Raw genomic sequence first — 25432 nt, 5'->3', positions numbered from 1 at the left:
AACTTTGTTGGCTACACCATGCAGTGGAATCCACTCTCCCAAGATGGCTGACAATTGACACGTTGGGTAATCCCGAGATGGCTCACAATTGACACACTAGGTAATCCTAGAAACGTAGAAGGCACTGACTTGTGAAAATGGGACAAACAGAAAGTTGACGTTTGTTCCAAATTGGACTCTTTTTAAAAATTCGTTTTATTTTCTAAATTTATTTTATTCTAAATAATTTAATTTGTGTGTTCTTTCGTAATGGAAGACTTGTCTTTATTAAAAATTCTGATTTCGTTCAGTTTAATATTACAATTGGATGCAGAACGTCCTTCGATTCGTGTTGTGAATGGAAAGTTGGCGAAGTTAGGACAGTTCCCATTTGCGGTTGGATTGAATTTTATCCTAACCATAACTACCTATTAAACCTCTCATTTTGCTTCCCTTAAGGTTGCGATTGTTAGGAGTTATGGATCTAGGATACCCTTCTGCAGTGGCACCCTGATTACGCCAATAAATGTTTTAACAGCAGCGCATTGTTTCATGAAAAGCTCTTACACTAGGATGATATCAGTCCTTGCCGGGGAGATTGATCCACTTAGACCCAGCTCTGAAAAGCCGCCATCAAGTAGGCAATTGCGGAAGGTCACTTCAATTATCAAACATCCTCGAGCATTTGAGAAGGATGGGGAGATAAATGAACAGTTTGATGTTGGGATACTTGAGGTGAGATTTGTAACCTAACTTTCGTTTTCATTCCTCCTTTGCTTGGGAGTAGTAGAGGTCAGTTTGCTTATTTAGACGTGCTTCGAAGGCTATTAAATTTGCTCAAGTTAGTTGCAGAGTAATGTTAGCAGAAACACGGAGACATTACAAATTAATACTAGAAGGGCTGCCTTAGAATATCTATTTACTCCTCATCATCAGCAGCGCAACAATCGGTATCCGGTCTGGGTCTGCTTTTGTAGGGATCCCCAATCACCCCCCACCTACGCCATCGCTTCGTCTCAGGCAGGGTCTACCCTCAACAACCGTGCGCAGATTTCGTGGTGATATCTGTTACCAGTTGTAATTTTCGACCCTAGATTGGAGAAATTTTCAACGGTCTCAAAGCTGTAGTCTCCTATCTCTAATGTTCTGGTTTGACCAGTGAGATTCAATCTTGTTGGTTCTTTGATTTTTGGCGCTAATCTCGCCACCATGGACTTCATTTAGTCTTCATTAATGTGCAGCCCAAGGTCTCTCGGCAATTGCCGCCTGCTCGATCTGGATGAAGGTGCACTGCATATTTCAGGCTGCTCTACCAATAATGTCAATATCATCACAGTACCTCTCTCGTTAACATAGGCATCACGGATCACTTTTAGTTTCCTGTATAAGGGGGGCGAGCATGGACGAGGCTTATACTCGTATTTCGTTGGTTGATGTTTCAAAGCTGATGACAGCAGGCTTCATTTTCTGGCTGACTAGGACACCAACTCCGAGCTCCTGGTTTACCGGATGGCCACTTCTGCAGGACGTGCTTTTACGTCAGCCTTATATTGGGGCAGGGTATCGGCTAGCTTCTGAGCAGCATCTGATCTGTATGGGGAGCGCACTTTTGATGACAAAAAGTGCGAATCCTTCGTCCGGTTTCATTGCCGCGTCTGTCAATGTATAATCCGCCCTCCTTTCTTGGCTCCGTAACTTCTGTCTTCCGTGTATAGTTGTCAGCCCTACCCAACCCCCCAACCTGAGGACCAGTTGGTGTCCTCACTTTTTGGCGCGGGAGACTCACCTTCATACTTCTCCGTCTGAAGGTTTTCATTAAGAAAGAACTCCCAGCGGTTACCATGTGGAGGTGGAGATAGGGTTTGGTAGTGGAGCTGCTGGTGTTAGTTCAACAGGGGCTTCCCAGGTTTTATGCTCCCTTTTGTGTACCAATTAACATTTTGCGTTGCGACTTATATTAGCTTTTGACCACCACGTAAGTTACAAATGAGTGTTCTGCATCTAAGCACTGACGGGATCAAGCACACAAAAAATCCATTCAACCCTTAGGTGAAACAGCGAATGAACGGATCTATTTTAGTTTTCTGTAGAAAGATTTATGAAGAAAAATAATTGCAGATATTAGCTGTGAGTCATATTGGGCGGAAGAGTTTCGCGAGTTAGTTGCCACTTCCTTAAGGGAGGGGAGGATATGTTTAGAGGTTGACAAGTTCGTATAATATTCGATTGTAAATTCCTACTTACTATTTATTATTTAATTCAAATGTTTGTACTTTCAGGTAGAGAAGGCTTTTACCCTATCGTCAAATGTGGCCCCAATTTCGATGGCGAGCGAAAGTCTTCCGAATCTGTCCCCATGCATTGCCATTGGATTCGGTCGAAATGTATGGAAAAGTATTGGGTGAATGTATAGAACTTGACCGATTGATTGTTGCCCTTGTCATAAAAAACGAATTCATTTTATATTGCTCGGTTTATCATTATCAAATTTCGCTAACCTCAACTTCAATTCCTTGCAGGACTTTCCGGAGACCAAATCCTCCTTCAGTATTTTGCACCAAGGGCTGTTAGGCCGATCCACTCGCAGGCCATTTTGTGAGAGTGGTTGACCCACTCCCCTTAATATCTGACCTAACTATAGTCACTTCTGCCTTCTGATCACATCCATGGGCAACTGGTGCTATGTTCGAAGCCGTATCTGGGGAAGTACCTTAATGAAAAGTTGTAGGCAAGTTTGGCGATAGCTTGACGCTTTTGAATAAGAGTGGGGGTCAACTTTTCACATGGTAACTCCCATATAGCAACACAAACATTAATACAGAACGGTCCCAACTTGGTCTTGATGTTGAAGCAGCGAAGACCGGTCTAGTGTCGTCTATGCGTCAAATAACATCAAGTCCATGCAGTTCGTCGGATACACTCCCTGTTTACGCTGCCGAAAGCTTTCTCGAAATCGATAAAATCCTATTCCTAATGCCCAAGCCTCCAAGTGAACTAACTATTGACAGACATGGCCGAAACGATCCCGAAGGAAAAAAGGGATATTTTCAAGTAGCCGCAGGTTTTCGAAAGGAATTACACGCAGGATGGACTCCTTGGAAAAACGACGAAAGACCTGCAAAAGATGCGACCCACTAATTTTCGCAGTCAGGGCAAATGACCGGAGGCTCCTCGGTCTTCTCCAAGCAGACTGTGTCCTAGTCAAGGTTTGCAGGAGGAGATGGAAGGTAAGGTAGGGAAAATTAAGGCAATAATCGAGAGTGATCAAGCCCAGTCTCAACGCAACCCAACAATAGAGAATGTAGAAGCTAAGGTATTCAGGCGTCAGAAGTTACTGATGGAATACCACAAGTCCTTCCTGATCAATTGTCGAAACTGCCACCAATCCAAATTCCAGTTTTTTCCGGCTAGAGGGTTATTGATGATACGCGTTTAGATTGCGTCTGTGTTGAGATTCTCACTAATGAGTGAAGCGTATGTGTCCCAATCACGGGGCATTTAGGACGGTGGTTTTGCTTGAACATGTACTGTCCCTTCACAGATGACCTGTCTGTTCAGTCACGGAGATTGTTGGAAGGATGCACTGCATTGCATTGAGGTCGTGCTGGTCAATAGAGGTGTGAATATGGGTGTAGATCTCCCGCTTACGCCGACGCGTCGGAATACGCGTGGTTAGGATATATTGCTCGAATGGAGGAGTAAGTCGGCTGCTCTTCCCTCTCTGAGTTTGTGCTCTTGTCTCCAGATGAAAAGGTAAATCTGTTGAAGGAACGAGTGGATGTGTAGCGTCATTGATGACATGCTTACGAAGCCCGAAAGGAGGGCTTGAAAGCATGTCACGTCGTGAACGAATGCTCTTCGCATTGAGCGGAGGGAAGTCTGTCGTCTGGGGTAAAGATTCGAAAGAGTGCGTCGTCTAAGTGCTGTCCATCCTGATGGTGATGTTGACCAATTTAGGCTCGCCTATAAACGAGGTGTTTTGTCTTATAAAGATCTATTGAGGCAGTCTAAAGAATGACGACGAACGGTCGGTGAGCGTAGTGATGACCCTTGGGGTACCCTTATTGCTGACCGGATATGTAGAGGGAACCGTAATCACAGCATAGCCGGCATCAAGGTGAACGGTAACATGGCGTGATAGTGCTTGTGCTTTGCTGGGTGAACTATTTCCGAGATCCGAGCCTTCGGTGTCTTCTGACGGTCGCACTGATGTAAGGGAAAAAATAACTTTCTTGGGGTGTTATGAGATCGGGGAGAGGTCTCGGAAGTCACCTGGCTGGGATGGTATGCTTGGTGAGATGTGCAAAGCCACCTGGGCGGGCTATCCTATCTAATGTCCAGCGTCTGCTTGAATGTTACTTGCGGGAGGGTTACTTCCCTGGGCAAGAACCTGGATAGGATTATAGTCCAGCGACTGGGGGCGAAAACATCCCATCTGGTGTCTGCCAGGCAGTATGGCTTCGTACTGGCAGGTCTAACGGCAACACCTTAATGTATGTGAAGAACTTTTAGTCAAAGGCGCATTTGATTACCTAATTTGGTCGTGCGTGTTGTTGAAACTTTGTGAGTGTGGCTCCTAGGAATTAACTCTGTGGCAGAGCTATTTCCATGGTAGGAAACGAGCGCATGTGGTTGAATGTCGAGCGCGGCTGCCCACAGGAATCTATCGCAGCTCCATTTATGTGGAACCTGATGATGAATGAAATGTTGGGTGAGCTTTCTACCGTAGCTGTATCCCAGAACTTCATCACACTCCGCACAGAACCTGCAGGCAGTGTTCGTAGATATCCCTAGCTTCCCTAGGTGACAGTTTAATCGGCGGTGACCAGTTTGAATTCCTACTATGATTCGGAGGTTCTTATTGGTGAGGTTTAAATAATCCTTTGTGCCGCTTGGGTTCATATCCCCAATAAGCACCCTGGACTGCTCCATTCCTGGTAGACCCGCCGGTATAGTTCTCTCAACTGTTCTTCTTCATTTTTTAATGTTATAGCCACGAACCCGTTTCCGATTCCACAGAAGGGCTCTGGCCCGTGTAAAGGCATCCCTGCTCTCTTTTTGGCTAGTTCGTCGGCTGCCTCATTGCCTTCCAATCCAACATTGCCTGAGATCCAAAGTATCCAGACCTTATTGAATGAGCCGGATGTATTCATTCTTTCAAGACATTCCCACACCAGTTTAGAGTTCACCTGGTTGGACCTAAGTGCCTTGATCGCTGTTTGGCTGTGGGTGAGAATAGCAATGTTCTGCCCCCTGTAGTTCCTTTGGAGATTAAAGGAGATATATCTGTCTATGGCATATATTTCCACCTGGAATATGCTAGCGTACCTACCCAGTGGCCACAAGTACATTTTCCTTAGACCAATGACCCCGGCGCACGCTCACTCTGGTGTGAGAGATCCGTCAGTGTACCAAGTAATCAGTTGCTAATTTAAACCGTATGTCACAGTCACGCTCTCCCAGTTTGCCTTGTTACTACTGCGTGTTTCAACGTTCTTATCAAAGTGAAACCTCATTGTCATGTTATCCCTTGATACCAATAATTCGGGATGCCGCCTAGAAAGGATGTCAACCTTCCTTCGATTTAAGCAGCTCTCCGTCTCACTGATACTCTTGACCATCCTGAAGGTTGCCCTCCTTGACTGCATCTCTATGTGCGGATGGAGAGGGCTTAATCTCAGAAGGACCTTCAGGGATGCTGTTGGGCATGTCCTCATTGCGTGACTGATACACACGCAAGCCAGTCTTTGGAGTTTGTGTAATTCCCTGGCTTCTGTGCTGAGTTCGGTTCTTTCTGCCCAGATTACGCGCTCTTGAACATGAGCCATGTTGTTGCTTATGTGCATTGCATGGGAATCTCAATCCGTTCTCCTGGGATTCCTTATTATACTTTTTATTTCAGGATTGCCCTCAATGTCGAATCTGATTATTCTGTAATCATATATAGAGGGCTCATTCGACACTCTCCAATTCCTGACTAGCCCGTTGATTAGAGTATTTCCTAGAGCTATGTCTAGTATCTCTTGCTGGTCGCGATTGTTGGAGTGTTCCCTATGTAATATATTTCTAGCTTATTGCTAAGAATAAATTCAAGAAGGTACTCGCCTATTCCATTAATGTCGCTGACTGTGTGGTGGCGCACTTCACAAGTTTAGCGACTAGTTTCGGTGGAACCCAAATATCGTCTCCTGGAAAGTAGCCCGATGCCTCGACTGCCTCTCGAGTGCTCCTCCTGGCTTCCAGTTGGATTTGGATGGCCACAAGGTCTCAGTTAGGACCTATGATAGACATATATATTTTAAATTACGTTTAAGAAATACGCAAGCTCTCGGTTTTAGCAAGAAGAGTCCCAAATTACCTGCACGATTTCTCCTTGCAGAGCTCGAAGTTTTCCCCTGGTTCACCTAGGGCTCCTTAGCCAGCACTGTTTCAAAGTTATTCTTGGAACTTGCCCTTGCAATTACTGCAGATGCAGCCTTCGAATAGTGGAGGTTTATCTGGGCTATGCTAGTGCTGGCCATTGGCGCCATTATTGTTTGGTGCACCTCTCCACTGTCAGAGTATCTCCCTCCTCCTAGTTGGCACTTTCCTGCGCGTCGCTGTCCACCCTTAGCCCTGGAAGTTCTAGGTCTAGGTCTAGGTCGTCCAGATTCTGCTCTTTACTGAGCAGTAGGCCTACTTCCTTGGGTGATCCAGTCCTTTCCGCTTCTATGGCTTCCGGGACTTCTTTGCGTATCTCGGAATGCTTTTCATCCGGTGTCTCCTTCCAGGTGTCTTTCTTCGGCTTTTCCGTGTACACGTGCACAAGCACGTTGTCAAGTCGATAGTTGGCGTTTGATTGCCTCCAGGGATCGGTCATCTCCCTCGATCGTAAGAAGTCTACCCTTCCCCTCCACCTTGATTCTGAAAACTCTCCATAATTGCGTATGAGGATCTTCATCCTGAGCGATTAGGAGCTCCATGAGGAGGTCCATACAAACCGTAGAGTTTGTATTGCTGCAGCTTTCGGCGGAAAAAAGTCACTATGTCTGCTCCCACTATATCATCCCCAGCATATGTTGGCACTTCAGCTCGTTCCCAGCCTGGCAATTTAGGAGCTATAGTCCTAAGCCCCTCTGCAGTGTCTTCCGTCACACAGTGCACCAGTATGTGATCTGGTCGAAAGCGTATCCCGATGAACACAAGTTTCGCAGTGCATCCGTGGTTATTTGCTTGACGACCAGGTCTTCGACGGTTTCCTGCTCCTCACAAGTAAGCATTTGCTCGGAAACATTTTTGGCAGTATGGCCAGTCGAATCCCCTTGACCGCATTAGCACAGCTAATGGCGGGCTTCCTGACTCCTGTGTTCACCCCTCACCTGCCCGCGTTTTCGCCCCTCCAGGGTTCAGGTTTGGATTTTTTAGGAGCATTTCCTTTATGCGGTACAATCTCTGCTGCTCCCCGCTTTCTTGGCTCCGATAAAGATGGCTTAGATCTACCCTGAGCTATCTTAAGGGCCTCTTTTAGTTTCAGGCCCTCAGATAACACAGATACCATTTAGCACCTGCGTCACTGAGACCTGACGTTTGATGTATTGATCTCAGACGTGCTCTTACTGGTCCCTGCTTTTTGAGTAGTGGTCTTTGGCGGTTGTTGTCCTCACAGTATCCCAATTTTGACCTTAGATCTACATTTTGATGCCCCGAAATTCTCCCTACTTGGGTGGCTCTCAGTATTTCGGAGATGAGTTTCCGCCTGGTTAACCAGTTTGTGTGCCGTACCGGGTCCCGCTTGTTTTGTTGTAATTTTCTTTATTTTTGTAACGTTACTCATTTAATTCTCACGGGTAAGGAGGTTAAGGGGTTCATAGCCACCCGCAGCACGGTAAGGTCAAACTTACTCACTGAGGTGACCAGGTATCAATGAGGCTCCGTTCGAATACAGTCAGTTACCTCCGACTGCAAACTATCCAATGGGCGCAGATTGCATGATACCTTGGATTGGGGGGAGATGTTTTTCAACTAATCAGTCTGGATCCGTAGCGTTTGGTTAATAGTAGGGCCACCTCGAACAGGGTGTGGCTATCACCAGTCAGGTTACGCCTTTTTCAATTGCTGAGTTACCCTGAGCGTATTGGATGAGATCATAAAATTGATGATCCATTTCCTGCTGTTGGATCAGATGCGATGGAGGTCGAAATCGCCTTATTTGGCTGGTTATCTCCTTTCAGCCCATCATTCTTGTCTTTGCACTTGGTGTTCTTGGATGAGTTGTGCTTCGTTTGTACATTTCCTTCGACAAATCTAAACACTTGTAGAATTAGAAGCCACAGTGGTCAAGTTGCCCACCACCGAGACATTGCGGTCGAGGGATATCGACAACCGGGAGTACGCTTGCTCACGTCCCAGTCCCCCCACGCCGACGGTACTGCGGCCCTGAGGCCCTGCACCGTAACTTTACTCCTTTTCAATTCTTCCGCGTTGATTTTAATTTCTGAGAGTCCCTTCCATAGCCATTTTGATCCACGCACTAGAGATGAACAAACACCAGCCCATGCACAGTCAGGAAAAAAGTATGCCCTTATCCACCAACTACAGTCACGCCTGATGGGAGGACTCCCCACAGGCCCGTCTGTTTTCTGTCACACCCGATTTACCAGATCGACTGTCATGAAATTTGGTGAGAACGTGTGGTTTGTGAATCGCTTTAGATGTAACAAGTGGCGCCATTTTGTGTTGAGTTTAAGGAGGCCCCCTATATATGCGAAAGGGGGCTGCATTTTTTTACACAGAATATGGCTATGTGGAGTATCAAATGAAAGGGTTCACTTAGTACTTTTCCAAATTTGACATCAGGTGAAACGTAGGGGAGAAAGGACTCAAAGTATGGCTCTCAAGAAATGTAACAGGTCTCGCTCTCAGAACCTATCCAACCGAGAATCTGAAAAGTTTGAAAGACCACCTTCCGGTATTCCGACTTGTTTGTTAGGTTCTATGGTGGCGAAGGCATGACTAGCGTTTTAACACCCCAATCGAATGAGTTGCATAGTAAAGGTGATTCATGGGAGTTTGTCTGCTAAAGTACCATCAAAGAGCAATCAATCGATATCAAGTCATAACATGGACCCAATTATTCGAGATTGTTGAGAAAAATATTAAATTCATCCAACCTTTCCGTTAATATTATAGGTAGAAGGGCCCGACGGATTTAACAAATCTGACAGAAAACTTCGTTATGGGGAATTTACTATAAATTCACGTATGTGCGATAGGTTCTTGCCGAAAAATTCGACTTATTGCGTTTACAGCGCTGAAACGATTGTACATTTCGTAAGTAAATATATTCAAGCGGGACCCACTTTCTACATTCCTCCTCCTCACGGAGTTTGAGAAAAGAGATCCCAGTGATTCCACCCTTCGCGTACTAACTTGAAGTTATATCTAAATATCTATCTGTGCTTTTTTAGGGTGACTCGGGGGGGCCTCTCATAGGTAGCTATCCATGGCAAAACTATCACTATGGGATCTGCTCTACTAGTCGGGAACGAACAATGTTTTACACAAATGTTATGTTTAACAGAGAATGGATAATCGATAACCTTAAGTACGGACCGAAAGAATCTAGCGCAACAAGGTAGAGATAATCCAATAAGCACATCCTATAATTAACTGTTATTTTTGGCAGGACGTTTGGGCTGCATTCCTTCCAACTTCTTGAGGACGGCATCTATGGATTTCTTCTTCAAGTTATTTTAAAAAAATCTAGTCAATTGTCGCTATTTTAGGGAGAGGGATGTTTGGTACCAGACATGATTGACAATAAAGTAAAAAATTGTATAAAATGATTTCGATTCCATTTGTTTTATTAAAAGGATAACTAATGAAGAGCTGAGTGTACGAGACAAGGCTAGCTCCGCCATGCTATGTATGCACCATGCTGGTCCCAAGTTCAAGTAAAAGAGGAAGGGCTGGGACAATGTGTTCAATATTGTCCTTAGGAACATTTGCAGATATCAAAGAAGGCGATACAGAAAGAAGATGAACGCTCAGCGCTGGCGATATTCACGGTTGGGGTGCCCCCTTTTGACGACGCAATCCGGCTGGATAGTTCAGACAGCTGGAATCAAAATTTGCCCTGGGTGTCGCGGCGGACACCACGCGGTTCAACCACGCCCTCATCGAGACCATCGAGCTTGTTTCGGACATACTAGTACGTCTGCTTAAAGGAACAGCTAATTCGGCGCCTTTTAATAAGTGAGGAAGTAAAGCTTAATCACTTGCTGAATGAGCTGACGTTAGGTGACTGTACCCTAACCAGTTGCTTCGTGAAATGAGACAATTGGGTGGGGATAAGGTTGCCTCAGAGCTGTTGAAGTTCCTATGGTTGCAATGACTCCTGAAGGGCGATCGCGCCATCTTGGGTTGCGCGGACCCTGGATCGCCACAGCCGACAAGGTATACGAGGTATACGCGTGCCCCGTGGTGATGGAAGTTACCTTTGTCACAAATCGGGAAGTGGAGAAACTTGAGTCCATGGGGACGACACTGGCCGACGCGATCATAAATTTCGCGGCAACGGTTTGTACTTTGCGTTAGGGAGGTATATCTCGTTCGAAATCACAATCGAGATCTGCTTCCCGGAAAGGACATTCGGATAATCGCACGCCATGACCCTCATTGGCTTCGACGGTTTGTTGGTACTATCGGAAGTATGGAGCTCAAGCGACTAAATGTACCACTGGATGCAATTTCAACGGGAGAAAAACTAGACTCGCTGGGCGCCCTGGTGCAGAGCTACCAGAAGCGCAGTACCATATCGCTTTACAATTTTCGACCCCTTAAGTAGACGCTGTTTCCTGGTTGACACAGGCACTGAGGTGCCGGTTCTCCCTGTACCCCGTCCGAACACAATAATTCCGCAGAACGTACGACTGGGGGCCGCAAGCTCTTCTCCCATCCGCATCTATGGCTATAGGTAGGTGGAAGTGAGTCCTGTGTCACTAGGGGCTGCTGGTGGACTTGCAGGGCAAGGCTTTGATAGACCCCGCAACGTCATTACGACCGCTGCATTCGTACACTCCTCAGAAATTATCGCAACATTACTATGGAAAGTAGCTTCCTCCAGCCGGTTAAGCACAATGTGCAGTACCACATCAACACTGCCGCCTCTCCAATCTTTTCAAAAGTGCGTCCACTTTCACCCTAGTAGTTTGCTATTGCGAAGAGAGAGTTTGAAGACTTAATGAAACATGTTATCTGAAGACTATCTTATAGCTGTTGGTCCTCTACACTTCATTTGGTCACCAAGCCAAACGGTGAATGGCGTCCCTGTGGGGATAGTAGACGTCTGAATGCTCAGGCAGTTCCAGACCGATATCCTATCGCACTCATCCACGATCTTGCACATTCGCTTACGAACTGCCGTGCTTTTACGACTTTGGATCTAGCCAAGGCGTATCACCAAACCCCTGTCCTGACATTCCGAAGACCATTATCTGAACACTTTTCGGACTCTTCGAGTTCACCAGGATGACTTTCAGTTTGTGCAACGCTGCCAGGCTTCCTAGAGATTCATGCACTCTATCTTGCCAAACTTTTGTTTCGTCTGCATGAATGATATTTGGTCGCTTCCTTTTCAAAATCTGAACACTAGAAACATCTCGATTGCATTTTCAGCGCCTTCTTGAGGCGGGTCCTGTCCTAAACGTTGAAAAATGTAGATTCCTCCAGAGGCAGGTAAAATTTCTCGGGCGCTTGGAAACCCCGACGGTACCTAATCTCCCCAGAAAAGGTTGACGCCCTGGGGCGCCGTTTTTTCGCAATATTTCGCGTTCCCGGCATCATATCGTAAAAATTGTTGAATTTCCGAAATCTGAGTCGCATTCCCTTTCCGTCGAAGTATCACCCACGGAAATCCGACGAATTTGCCCTTTTGGCCATTTTGTCGTGGGTCGTGGAAATTTTCAATTTTCTTAGAGTTCAGGCAGCCTCTCAGGCATTGGATTTTTCGTAGTACCTCGCGTTCCCGGCATCGTATCGTAAAAATTGTTGAATTTCCGAAGTCTGGGTCGCATCCCCTTTCCCTCGAGGTATCGCCCACGGAAATCCGACGGTTTTGCGTCTTTGGCCATTTTGTCGACCCGTGGGTCGCGGAAATTTTTAATTTTCTTGGATTTCAGACATCCTCTCCGGCGTGGGATTTTTCGCAACGTCTCGCGTTCCCGGCATCATGTCGTGAAAATTCTTGAATTTCCGAAATCTGGGTCGCATCCCGTTTCGATCGGGGTATCTCCCACGGAAATTCGACGATTTTGCATCTTTGGCCATTTTGTTGATCTGGGGGTCGTGGAAATTTTCAATTTTCTTAGATACCAGACAGCCTCTCCGGCGCCGGATTTTTCGCAATATCTCGCGTTCCCGGCATCGTATCGTGAAAATTCTTGAATTTCCGAAATCTGGGTCGCATCCCCTTTCCCTCGAGGTATCACCCACGGAAATCAGACGATTTTGCATTGGTAAAAAGATAGTTTAATGAAACAACCAAAGGATCAAGATTTTTGAAAAAAGGCTTTAGGAACTTAGAGGTATTTCGCAATCACGTACATATTCAGCCAGGAAAAATCCTGTTGAAGGATCCGCACCGAGGACCCTTACTACGCACTACCGCTCACTTCACCCGGCAGTTGAGGCGATGACTAAAACACAAAATTGAAGCAAAAGGGAAGACCTCACTGGTGTGTGCTAAGGTCTGATCAAGAGTGACTAGATTATCGCTGGGCTTAGTTGTTGTCATATGGGAGTGGTTAGTGGAAAGTGACCGCCACTCACTCAGAGGTTCCAAACCTTCATCAGCACTCGGAACATCGGACACTGTTGGAAACACAGAACTTGGTCGACGCAAAGGGCTGACGCCCGTGCGCTATGTGATCGAAAGATGGAAGTGCCAGTGGATAAGTGACACATTAAAGAGGGTGACAATAGATTTGTTGGCTACACCATGCAGTGGAATCCACTCTCCCAAGATGGCTGACAATTGACACATTAGGTAATCCCGAGATGGCTCACAATTGACACACTAGGTAATCCTAGAAACGTGGAAGGCACTGACTTGTGAAAATGGGACAAACAGAGAGTTGACGTTTATTCTAGGTTAGACTCCTTTTAAAAATTCGTTTTATTTTCTAAATTTATTTTATTCTAAATAATTTAATTTGTGTGTTCTTTCGTAATGGAAGACTTGTCTTTATTAAAAATTCTGATTTCGTTCAGTTTAATATTACAATTGGATGCAGAACGTCCTTCGATTCGTATTGTGAATGGAACGTTGGCGAAGTTAGGACAGTTCCCATTTGCGGTTGGATTGAATTTTATCCTAACCATAACTACCTATTAAACCTGTCATTTTGCTTCCCTTAAGGTTGGGATTGTTAGGAATTACGGATCTAAGATACCCTTCTGCAGTGGCACCCTGATTACGCCAATAAATGTTTTAACAGCAGCGCATTGTTTCAGGGGAAGCTACTACTCTAGGAGACTATCAGTCCTTGCCGGGGAGACTGATCCACTTAGCTCTGAAAAGCCGCTATCGAGCAGGCAATTGCGGAAGGTCACTTCTGTTATCAAACATCCTCGAGCATTTGAAAGGAATGGAAAAATAAATGAGCAATTTGATGTTGGGATACTTGAGGTGAGATTTGTAAGCTAACTTTCGTTTTCATTCTTCTTAGGGGTGGGAGTGATAGAGGTCCATTGGCTTATTTTGACGTGCTTCGAAGGCTATTAAATTTGTTCAAGTTACTTGCAGGGTAGTGCTAGCAGAAACACGGAAACATTGTAAATTAATGCTAATAGGGCTTCCTTAAAATAGCTTTCAACTTGGTATACTTCGAGATCACTATTGGTTAAGGCTATCTTAACGTAGCGCCAATACTGGCAAACTACCAATTAATTTCCCAACCAAAGTGTGGTGTCACCATTGTCATCAGCGCCGCAAAAACCGGTATCCGGTCTGGGCCTGCTGTAAGGAACTCTAGACATCCCGGTCAATTCTATATCCCTAAAAGCTGTTTGCCGGCCATTGCTCCATCTGAGGGACAGTCTGCCTTGTCTTCCTTTTCCTACCATAGATATTGTCCTTATAGACTTTTCGGGCTGTATCATCCTCATCCACAACCAGGCGGCCGTGGTATCGTTCATTTAATCGTTATAGAGGCTACTGAATCGTTGATCTTCATATAGATGGCCCTAAGTTCTTCGGAGGATTCTCCCCCAAACCCAACCAAAACGCGACTGATACTATTCACCACCAAGGCAAGGATACCCGAATTTAATCTACCACGGCTGAATGAACAAAGACTGGTTCTTTCCTCTAATGTAAAGTATCTGGGAGTAATCCTGGATCCTAAGCTAAATTGAAGGTTGAACATAGAACTGAGGGTTAAGAGGGCCTGTATAGCCTTCTATGCCTGCAAGAGAACCTTCGCAATGAAATGGGGTCTCCGGCCGAGGATGGTTCTCTGGATGTACACCGCTGTAGTGCGTCCGATCCTAACGTACGGCTCTATTGTATGGTGGTAGGCTTTCGAAGAAGAAATACAATAGAACGAAGCTTAATAGGATTCAAAGAACCGCGTGTGCAGGTGCTACGGGTGCTCTGCAGTCCTGCCCGGCAGATGCTCTCAATGTACTCCTGCATCTCCTCCCCTTAGACCTCCACATCAAATATGTTGCATCGTGCAGTACCATCAGACTACGTGAGTCCGGATGCTGGACAGCAAAGTCCTACGGCCACAGCAACATCCTAGATGAAATACCTCGAGAAATCTGGGCATCCCCCACGGACTATGTCACACGCAAGCTGAACTTCATGAGAAACTTTTCTGTGGCTCCCGGGCATAGGAACATAGACGGGAATGAGCGGGCTGACGGATTGACCAGGCAAGGCTCTGCTCTTGGCAGTCTCTCGGCGAATACAGTCGGTGTTCCGCTGGCGGGTGTCAGGGACGGAGTCTACTCGCACTACCTAGCAGCCGCGGGCCTGAGGTGGCGAAGGCTTACAAGCTGTGCCAAGTCAAGGTGAATTTGGCTCGCTTATAACATAGCCCGATCACGAAAGCTCCTGTGCCAGACGCGCGCAAATGCATTCAAGATTACGGCGGTCTGCATGGGGCACTGGCCCATAGGGACCATGCCGCTCTGCTCGGCATACCCTACAACTCGCATTGCCGAAGCTGCGGGGAAGGAAGGGAAACCCTCATGCACTTTCTCTGCGACTGCCCAGCTCTGGGTAAACTATTCGTTGGGGACCTCAGAGAAATTTCTAGCTGCAGGGTCGAAGAACTGCTTTCCTTTGTGAATGCTACGGGCTGGCTCTGAAGATCCGAGCCGGCTCGATTCGGTCTTAGGAGTTTGCGGCATCAAAACGGCATCAAAAGCGCTAATTGGGCTCCTCGGAGCGGCCACTGATACCTACCAACCTACCTACCCCCGAACGCGACTAAGGGTTCGCTATTTTTCTTGGTAAGAACGCAAGTCCTGAGAAACACTAGAGTACTGGCAAGATCATTGTCTTGTACAGTAAGAAGTTTGAGACGTTTTAAGTGAAGCAGTTTTTGTAAGCTGAAATAGGCTCTGTTGGCAGCCAATAAGGGGGGAATTCCCGGCGAAAGTGTCATGAGCATACACATACACACATTCGGAGATGTGCGTATATGGGAATGCTTATGCATAGACCGGGTAGGTGGGAACAAAAGGGATACCCAGAAATAAAACCAAACATGGAGGAACAGAAGGAGAATAAAGTTACAATGCAGGACTTTGGGAACCCAGTACCGGCGGTTTTGGGAGTGAGCAAGCGGGCTTCCGGCTGGCGATATGCAACGACCGCGGTGTCTCAGTAGTGGGTACCTTGGCTACTGTGGCACCTAATTTTACAAGCGCAAGGGAGGGACTAGATGTTGCTCCATCGACGGACCCGCTAAAAAGGAGCTGGATTCTTCGCAATCTCCTCCCACACGGGCACACGCTTTCGCGATCTCTAATCCAGTGGGAAGGGTGTAGTGGGAACCAGGCGACCCAAGTAACGCCAGTTCGAAATACAAAAGCGGAGAAACCAGAGAAGAGGCTGCGCGAAAAGTTGAACGAATCACCAGGCCAACAAACCCCGAAAAGAAAAAAGGATTTAATTCCCAAAAAGGCCGAGCGAACGATAACTACGACTGAAGCTGCCAGCAAAACTGTTGCAACGGCGACTATGAGAACCGGAACCTGCCCTCCAAAGGCGGATGCGGAAGTGTGGAGGAAAGTGGAACGCGGAGAAGAAACGATCGGAGGAAGATAAGACCGGATGTTATCATTGTCAAATGAGGTGAAGGATCATTTGCTGACATCATCAGAAGAGTGAGGGCAGACCACGAACTCACCAACTCAATGTCAGCCGAATTAAACGGTCACAGAAGGGAGATCTTATGTTGGACCCCAAAAAATCCAAGGACGTAACTGCGGATAAATTCTTCAGCCAAATTGGATAGTCGTTAAGACAGGAAGCCAACATATGGGTTAGCAGCCTGGAGATCATTATAATCTGTAAAGATATGGACGGAATCACTACAAAGGAAGAGGTTCGCCAAGCGTTGGAGATGCATTTCGATCTTGTCGGACTACAAGAGTCAGCAGTGAAAACGTTGAGGAAAGCCTACGAGGGGACACAAACCACCATCAACAACCTACTAGTAGAGACAGAACTCAAACTGTTAGCAGCAGGGCGAGTGGGAGTAATCCAAAGGACATGTCAAGGTAATGCAGGAGATGCAGAGTGGAAGGGCATACCAGCAAGGTCTACGGAGTTGACCCGAATTGCCTAATGTGTAAAGGGAAGGAGAGTGTGTACCATTGGAAAATTGCAAGCAGCAGCAAGTGCCCGGAATACAGAAGAAACCTTAACACACCTCGCAGATGACGTTGATACAAATCGATCTCAACTACTGAGAATCCGCGCAGGATCTACTCTCGCAAACTATCCGCGATAAAAACATCGATGTTACCATAATTAGTGAGCCATATCGAAACCACGGTGGCAGTATTTGGCTCAAAGACCAAAAGGGCCAAGCAGCGCCATGGGCTTGTGGAGGAGAAGCCTTCGAGGAAATCATGGAGCATCCGGAGGAGGGCTTCATTAGAGCGAAAGTGAAAGGCGTCCACATTTATAGTTGCTATGCTCCACCCAGCTCTACATTTGCCGAGTATGAGCAGATGTTTGCTGCTCTGGTTTTCGATGCAAGAGGACGTTGGCCGACTACAATTGCAGGCAATTTTAATGCGTGGGGTCTTGAATGGGGCAGCCAGATAGCTAATGTGAAGGAACGTGTTCTCCTCCAAGCATTCGTGGAGTTAGTCGTGGTACTGGCTAATGTTGAGGCCTCGCACACTTTCAGTGGGAGGGGCCTGAGGTATATAATGGACCTGACATACATGAGTGCCACTTTAGTCAGTAGAGTCGCTTGGCATGTCAATGAAGACTATACCTACAGCGACCGCCAGGCAATCTATATGGAAATCAAGGGCGTATCGAGCTCGAGAAAGAGTCGTCGCAGAATGCCAGATGGTATGCTCGGCTGGACAGTGAAAGCTTTTGAGGGGGACACGTTTTCCGTTGCGCTCAAACGCGACATATCCCTGAATGGTACGGCTACAGAAAAAGGTACCCAAATCACCCGATGGCTGACGAAAGCATGCGATGCTACTACGCCTAGAAGGCGTTTGCTCCCCAATAGGAAACCCAACTACTGGTGGAACAAAGAAGTCGTAATCTTGCGAGCCGCATGTTTCCAGGTAAGGAGGCTTTGTCAGAGGCGACGGTCGAGAGAAAGCACACAGGCATTTGGAGGAACAAAAAGAATTGCTTCAAACAGCTGTGTGACTATGTTGACATAAACCCTTGGGGTGAGGCCTTCACGGTGGTAATGAACAAACTGCGGAGATCACCCCAGGTGACCTGTCTGCATTTCCTGAAACAGATTGTTACCTCTCTGTTCCCTCACCACGAAAATAGGGGAAGACAAATAGGTGTCTAGCTAAATGGGGGCATAATACGTTCAGTAACTGTGGAGGAGCTGCGGGAAATATGTGGTAGGATCGGTGAAAACAAGACTCCAGATTTGGATGGTATCCCCAACCGAGGTTTGAAACTGGTAGTGAAGACTAGGCCCGACCTTTTCGCCAGCACCTGCGAGGCGTGCCTAAAAGAAGGAGTATTTCCTGTCCAGTTTGAAAAGCAAAATTTGGTGTTGCTTCTGAAACCTGGCAAGCCACCTGGAAACCCAACGTCGTATTGTCCTATCTGCCTGCTGGATACAATAAGAAAGATGATGGAGAGAGTCATCCTACCCATCGCCAAAGCCAGCACTTTTTTGTCGGAACGCCATTTTGGTTTCCGACGTACTCATTCTACGGTAGACGCAATTAACATGGAAGTAAACCCGGGAAAAGGTGCACTGATTTCTGGCGGCTTCTGTGCCATGTTCACCCTAGATCTTAAAATCGCGTTCAACTCGGCCAACTGGAACAGAATTAAAGGTGCATTGGCTGACATAGGTGTCCCCGGGTATTTAGCGAATTTGGTGGTTCTCAGAGAGAAGCCTCTGGTACGGGACGGATGAGGGCCCCAAAGTGTACGTTATTGCAGCCAGGGTACCACAGGGATCGGTACTTGGTCCCTTGTTGTGGAATATCCTGTATAATAGGGTGTTTGCTCTTCCCGTCCCAGTGGGGAGTACGATTGCTGATGACCTAGCTGTGGTTGTTACAACAAAATACCCAAAAGACGTGGAGGTCTACGCAACAGAAACCGTAAGAGTGGTAAAGTCCTGGCTAAAAAGAGCCTAGCTGACCTTGGAAGACGCAAAAACGGAAGCGGTCTTAATAACAACCCGCAAGAAAAATAACACTGTGAAAATGGAAGCCGGTGGACATACGGTCGTATCAAAGGAGGCTATCAAATACCTGGCGGTGATAATTGACACTAAATTCAGCTTTAGGGAACACCTAGAATATGCATGCCAAAAGGCAGCCAGTGCCACCGCGACACTTGTTAAAATGTTGCCGAATATTGGTGGGCCGAAACACTATCAGAGGTTGCTTCTAACCGGAGTGGTGCGTTCCATCCTGCTCTACTCATCACCTTTGTGGGTAGAGGTGCTTGCAAACCCTCAGATATGGAAGCAGGTGAACTCGGTTTATCGGCTGATCGCTTTAAAGGTTTGCAATGCTTTTGGAACCACATCAGATGAGGCAGTATTTTTGGTGGCAAGCATGATTCCTGTCGACATTCTGGTGAAAGAAATGAGTGTGCTGTACCATGCAAGACGTATGGAGGAGCTCACAGAGCGTAGAAATGCGGCAAGGTCAGAGTCGCATGGTCTCTGGTAACGCAGGTCGGACGAGTCTACGAAGGGTCGGTGGACGCACAGGCTCATTCCCAATATTAGGGTGTGGCTTGAACAGAAACACACGGGACACAGTGGTTGCTGCAGGCAGTATCTGTACTGCTTTGGGTTGGATGATTCTCCGAATTGTCCCAGATGCGATGGGATATCGGAGGGAGCATGCAATTTTTCATTGCCCAAGCTATGCAATGGAGAGGAGATGCTGAGGTCCGTGAGGAGATGCTCACGGTTTGCTCTGCAATCGTGTGAATACAGGAGGAGTTGCTGAAGGAAGAAAGCCGAAAGGAGGAGAGGAACGAGTGCTTAAGGGCAAACCTACCCCAGACATATGTTTGGTCGCCTTCTTCGCAAACCAGGTACTTCCAACTACTATTTTGTGCGGCACTACTATGTAGTTGGATAATCCGAAACCCGTTGCCTCCGACTCTGTCGAGTCCTCTGTACGGGGGCTAACATTGATGAGGCTTATATTTCGCCCCGCAAACGCAAACTGCAAAGCCGTTTCTTTAAGTTTTCAAAGCCGGTGACAGTAGGTCGAATTTTTCGGCTGAGAAGGACACCAACTCCGAGCACATGGTTTACGGGATGGTCATTACAGTAGATACCCATCTGGCTCTTCTGGAAACCTTTCCCTCCCCAGTGGCTATCTTGTGACGTCATTACATCAACCTTATATTAGGACAGGCTACTGGCCAGATACTGGGCAACATTCGATCAGTACAAAGAGCGCACATTCGATGAGAAAATACGCAAATCGTTCATCCGTTTTTGTTGCCGCGTCTGCCATTGTATAATCCGCCCTGTCCGAGGCTCCTTTCGTGGCTCCGTGACTTTGGTCTTCAGTGTAGAGTTATCAGCCCGACCTTACCCCAAACCTTGAGGGCCGTTGGTACAATTTATTCCTCTTTTTAGGCGCGGGAAACTCTCCTTCATCTTTATCTGTCTGAAGTTTTTCATTCAGAAGGAATTCCCAGCGACCGCCATGTGGAGGCGGAGATAGGGTTTGGTAGAAGAGCAACCGGTGTTGGTTCAACAGGCATTTCGAAGGTTTTAAGCTCCCTATTGTGTTCCAATCAACGTTTCGCCTTGGGACTTACACTAGCTTTTGACGGCGGGAGTGTTTCGCTGGTTACTTGCTACTTCCTTAAGCGCGGGGGGGGGGGGCGTATTTAGGGGTTGACAAATTCGTATAATATTCAGTCGTAAATTACTACTTACCATTTATTATTTAAATCGACAAATGTTTATATTTGCAGGTAGCGGAGGCTTTTTGCCTATCGTCATATGTGGCCCCAATTTCGATGGCGAGCGAAACTCTTCCGAATCTATCCCGATGCTTTACCATTGGTTTCGGTCGAAATGTATGGAAAAGTATTGGGTGAATGTATGGAACTTGGTCGATTGATTGTTGTCCTCGTCATAAGGAAGGAATTCATTTTATATTGCTCGGTTTACTATTATCAAATTTCGCTAACCTCAACTTCAACTCTTTCCAGAACTTCCCGAGGGCCAACTCCTCCTCCACCATTCTGCACCAAGTGCTGTTAAGGCGACCCAGTCGTCGGGCAGTTTGCGAGACTGGTTGACCAACTCCCCTTAATATCTGACCTATCTACAGTTCACTTCTTCTCCATGGGCAACTGGTCTGTGCGCTGACTAAGTTCTATGTTCGGTCGTAGGCAAGTTTGGCGATAGCTTGGCGCTTTCGAATAAGAGTGGGAGTCACTTCCCACATGGTAACTCCCATGTAGCAACACAAACATTAATACAGAACGGTCCCAACTTGGTCTTGATGTTGAGGCAGCGAAGACAGGTCTAGCGCTGTCTATGCGTCAAATAACATCAAATCGGTGCAGTTCGTCAAATATGTACACTCCCTGTTTAAGCTGTCGAAAGCTTTACCGAAATCGATAAAGAGCAGCCGCAGGTTCTCGAGAGGAATGACAGAAAGGATGGAGCCGTCGGAAAAACGACGAAAGACCAGCAAAAGAAACGATAGACATTGGAGGAACTAATTTCCACATTCAGGGCGAATTACCGGAGGCTTCTCGGTCTTCTCAAAGTAGGCAGAAGGAGATGGAAGCTAAGGTTGGCGCAATTAAGGCAAAGATCGAGAGTGACAAGCCCAGTCTCAAAGCAAAACAGCAATGGAGGACGTAGGAGCTGAGAAGTTCAGGTTTCAGTGGCAGCTGACGGAATATCACATGTCTTTCCTGATCAATTGCCGAAACTACCGCCAATTCAAATTTCTGTTTTGTCCTGCATTAGCAAGGAGTGGTGCCATTTTATAGAGCTATTGAAAGCCGTGATTGGAAAAAATCCATCGATTGACAACGTTCGAAAGCTGCAATACCTATCATCGTTGAACTGCGCCAGAGTGGCTGTCGTGATGCACGATCTTGGTCAGCAGGAACCCTGGGTAGTCAATGACTGGGTCAGAGGCTTGCCTGGTGACATGCAAGTGTTCACTGCGAGGGGGCCATAAATGATCCGCGTCTAGATGGCATCTGTGTTGAGAGTCTCACTAATGAGTGGGGCGTATGTGCCTCAACCACGGGGCCTTTACGACGGTGGTTTTGTTTGAGCATGTACTGTCCACTCACAGATGACCTGGAGCAGCATATTGCATACTTGCATGAGGTGGTCCTGCGTATTCGGGGATCACCGTTCATCCTGGACCCCTCCCCATGCCCAGAGGCATTCTCCAAAGTGTTGTTGAAGCACGATTTGTTTCGTGTAAATGTTCTGTCAAATGTTTCCACATTGAAGAGCCCCAAGGGCGTCAGTGATATTGAAATAACGCAGCGAAGGCTTGTGTCCAGTTATCGAGATTGTTGGATGGACGCCGTGACCGCAGTGACCACACTGCTTTTAAGGTCATACCAGTCAATAGGGGTGTGAATGTAGTGTAGACCCCCCACTTACGCCGACGCGTTGGGTGTAACTGTCTGGAATATGTTGCTCGGATGAAGGACTTACTTGGCCGCTATCCCCTTTCTGAGCTTGTGCTCTTGTCTACGGATGAAAAGGTTAATCTGTTGAACGAGTGGATGTGTAGCGTCAATGATGACATGCTTATGAAGCCCGTACGAAGGGCTCAAAATCATGTCACGTGGTGGACAAATGCTCTTCGCATTAAGCGGAGAGAAGTCCGTCGCCTGAGGAAAAGTTTCCAAAGGGCGCACCGTGCACAGTGCAGTCAATCCTGATGTTGATGTTGACCAGCTTAGGCTCGGCAATAGGCGAGGTGTTTCGTCTTATAAAAATCTATTGGGACAGTTTAAAGGACAGACTGGAGGCGAGTTGTCGGTGAGCGTAGTGATTGATGACCTTTGGGATAGGGCCTACCGGATAAGTAGAGGGATACGTAATCACGAAATAGCTAGCACCAAGATGAACGGTGAACCTATGCTGACATGACTTTGATAGTGTTTGTACTTTGGTGGGTGAACTTTTTCCGAGATCCAAGCCTTCGGTGTCTCCTGACGATCACGTTTAAGGCGGGGAAGAAATTGGTCCCCTGAGGTGTTGTGAGATCGGGTAGAGCATGGCGAAGCACACGTCTCGAAAGCCACCTGGCTGGGATGGGATGACTGGCGAAAGGAGCAAATCTATCTGGCGGGCTATCTTATGTAATGTCCAGTGTATGTTTGTCTGTGTTCCTGAAGTCGCCTGAGAAGAAGGAGAGTAATCCTCAGTCATATTGGGCCATATCTCCTCTCCCGGCCATTAGCAAGGTCCTGGAGAGGATTATGGTCCAGCAACTGGGGGTGAAAACATCCAATCTGGTGTCTGGTAGGCAGTATGGCTTCGATACTAGAAGGTCCACCGACAACGCCTTCATCTATGTGAAGAACTCAAGTAAGTCCTTGGAATGTTTGTAGATTTCAAAGGTGCATTTGTTTACCTAAGTTGGTCGTCAGTGTTGTCGAAACTTTGTGTGTGGCTGCAATTAGCTCTGTGGAAGAGGTGCTTCCATGGTGGGAAAGCATTCGCCCAAGGTGTTAACGAGCGTGTGTGGGTGAATGTGGAGCGCGGCTGCTCACAGGGATCTATCGCAGCTCCATTTATATGGAACCTGATGATGGATGAACTGTTGGGTGAGCTTTCTATCGTAGGTGAATATGTTTGCCACGCGGCTGATCTCCTCTTTCTTCTTGAGGGGAACAGTCGAGTAAGACTCGAGCGGCGGGGTACTGGGTACATGGGTATCGTTGACGCTCGGGGTATGTTTGAAATACAATCAGAAAGTGGCATACTTTGGAGTCACGGTCACGTGGTATATGACCCTGTGCCCGCACTTGCCCAAGCTCAAGCTACGGTTGACTAAATTGGTGAGTCTTGGGATGAAGTGTCTAATGAACTCGAATGGGTAGGAGGATCAGACGATCCACCTAAGTGACCGAAAATGACCTAGAGGGCAGAGCTATCCCAGAAACACTGTTGGGGCACGGGTGTTGGACTTTTCCTTAAGGTTTCTTTCTTCTTCCTGCGGCCTTTTGTAAAGAACTCTGATAGCTCTCACCATGTCCTTAATGGCTTGGTGCACGTTTTGCTTGTCCTTGATGAATTCAGACAGCTAAGCTATTTTAGTCTCAAGCTGCGTAAAAGGTAGTTCTTCTGTGTCAGGACCCTGTTCTCAGGGAGTCTTGGCCAGGTTACTCCTTTTACAGACTTTTGAGCTTTCTCTTTTGGTGTCTTTGGTATTGGAGAAAATGGTGAAATTGATGAGCTTCTTCTTAATGCATCTATTCCCTCTAGTTGGATCAGATGCGATGGGGGTCGAAATCAGCTTTTTTGGCCGGTTAACTCCTTTCAGGCTATCATTCTTGCCTTGGCAGTGTTCTTGGCAGAAAGTGTCATTGGTTTGAATACTTCCTTCTTCAAATTTAAAATATTGGTAGCATTACATGCCACAGTGGCTAAGTTGACCACGCTGCAGTCGAGTGATATCGCCGGCCGGGAGCCCTCTTGCTCACCCCCAATAGCCGTCAGTGTTATGGTTCCGAGCCCCTGCACCGGGGGGTGTGTTTTTTAACACAGAATGTGGCCATGTGGTGTATCAAATGAAAGGGTTTACTTGTACGTTTTCATATTTGATATCAGCTGAAACGTAGGGGATTGAGGACTCAAAATATGACCCTCAAGAGGTGTATCAGGCCTCGTTTTCAGAGCCTATCCAACCGAAAAATCTGAAGCACCAGCTTCCGGTATTCGGACTTGCTTGTTAGGTTCTGTGCTGACGAAGGCACGACTAGCGTTTTAACACCTCAATCGGATCAGTTGTATAGTAAAGGTGATAGTACATCGGAATTTGACTGCTAAAGTACCATCAAAGAGTAATCAATCGATATCAAGTCATAACATGCACCAATAATTGTTGTTGAATAAAATATGGAATTTATTCAACCTTTACGTTAATGTTATAGGTATCTGACAGACAACTTCGTTATGGGGAATTTACTGTAAATTCACCTTTGTGTGGTAGGTCGTTGCAGAAAAATTCGACCTATTGCGTTTCCGGCTCTCAAAAATTCGTAAGTAAATATATTTAAGGACGTACTTTCTATATTCCTCCTCCTGACGGAGTTTGAGAAAAGAGCTCTCAGTGGTTACAGTGGGAGCCCTTCGTGTACTAACTTGGAAGTTATATCTAAATATTTTTCTGTACTTTTTTAGGGTGGCTCCGGAGGGCCTCTCATAGGTGGTTATCCATGGCAGAACTATCACTATGGGATCCGCTCTATTTGTATGAATCGACTAACGCTTTATACAGACGTAACGTTTAACAGAGAATGGATAATGAGTAAACTTAAGTACAAATCAAAAAAATCTAGCGCAACAAGGTAGAGATAATCTAGTAAGCACATCCTATAATTAACTGTTATTTTTGGCAGGACCTTTAAGCTGCATTGCTTCCAACTTCTTGAGTACGGCGTCTATGGATTTCTACTTCAAGTTATTTTAAAAAAATCTAGTCAATTGTTGCTATTTTAGGGAGAGGGATATTTGGTACCAGACATGATTGACAA

The 25432-nt window shown here is 46.6% G+C and overlaps 1 protein-coding gene across 3 annotated transcripts; it reads left to right on the top strand.

The window, feature by feature from the left end:
* Positions 1-113: 113 nt before the first annotated feature.
* LOC119658642 (venom prothrombin activator oscutarin-C catalytic subunit-like) lies at positions 114-25432 on the top strand. Of its 3 annotated transcripts, none has more exons than XM_038066197.1 (6): positions 114-375; positions 439-714; positions 20657-20761; positions 24830-24937; positions 25080-25246; positions 25298-25432. In XM_038066197.1, exons 1-6 carry the CDS (start codon positions 250-252, stop codon positions 25395-25397), a joined length of 882 nt encoding a protein of 293 aa, XP_037922125.1. In that variant the 5' UTR covers positions 114-249; the 3' UTR covers positions 25398-25432. The 3 variants fall into 3 exon arrangements, with proteins under 3 accessions (XP_037922125.1, XP_037922118.1, XP_037922110.1); XM_038066190.1 differs by lacking the exons at positions 20657-20761; positions 24830-24937; positions 25080-25246 and adding exons at positions 2259-2363; positions 9148-9288; positions 9426-9592; XM_038066182.1 differs by lacking the exons at positions 20657-20761; positions 24830-24937; positions 25080-25246; positions 25298-25432 and adding exons at positions 2259-2363; positions 9148-9288; positions 9426-9592; positions 9644-9809.

Source organism: Hermetia illucens, chromosome 1 (assembly GCF_905115235.1).
Source record: "Hermetia illucens chromosome 1, iHerIll2.2.curated.20191125, whole genome shotgun sequence".
NCBI classification, from domain to species: Eukaryota; Metazoa; Arthropoda; class Insecta; order Diptera; family Stratiomyidae; genus Hermetia; species Hermetia illucens.
The sequence above is the reverse complement of the archived record's forward strand: the minus strand, read 5'-3'. Positions and strand labels throughout refer to the sequence as shown.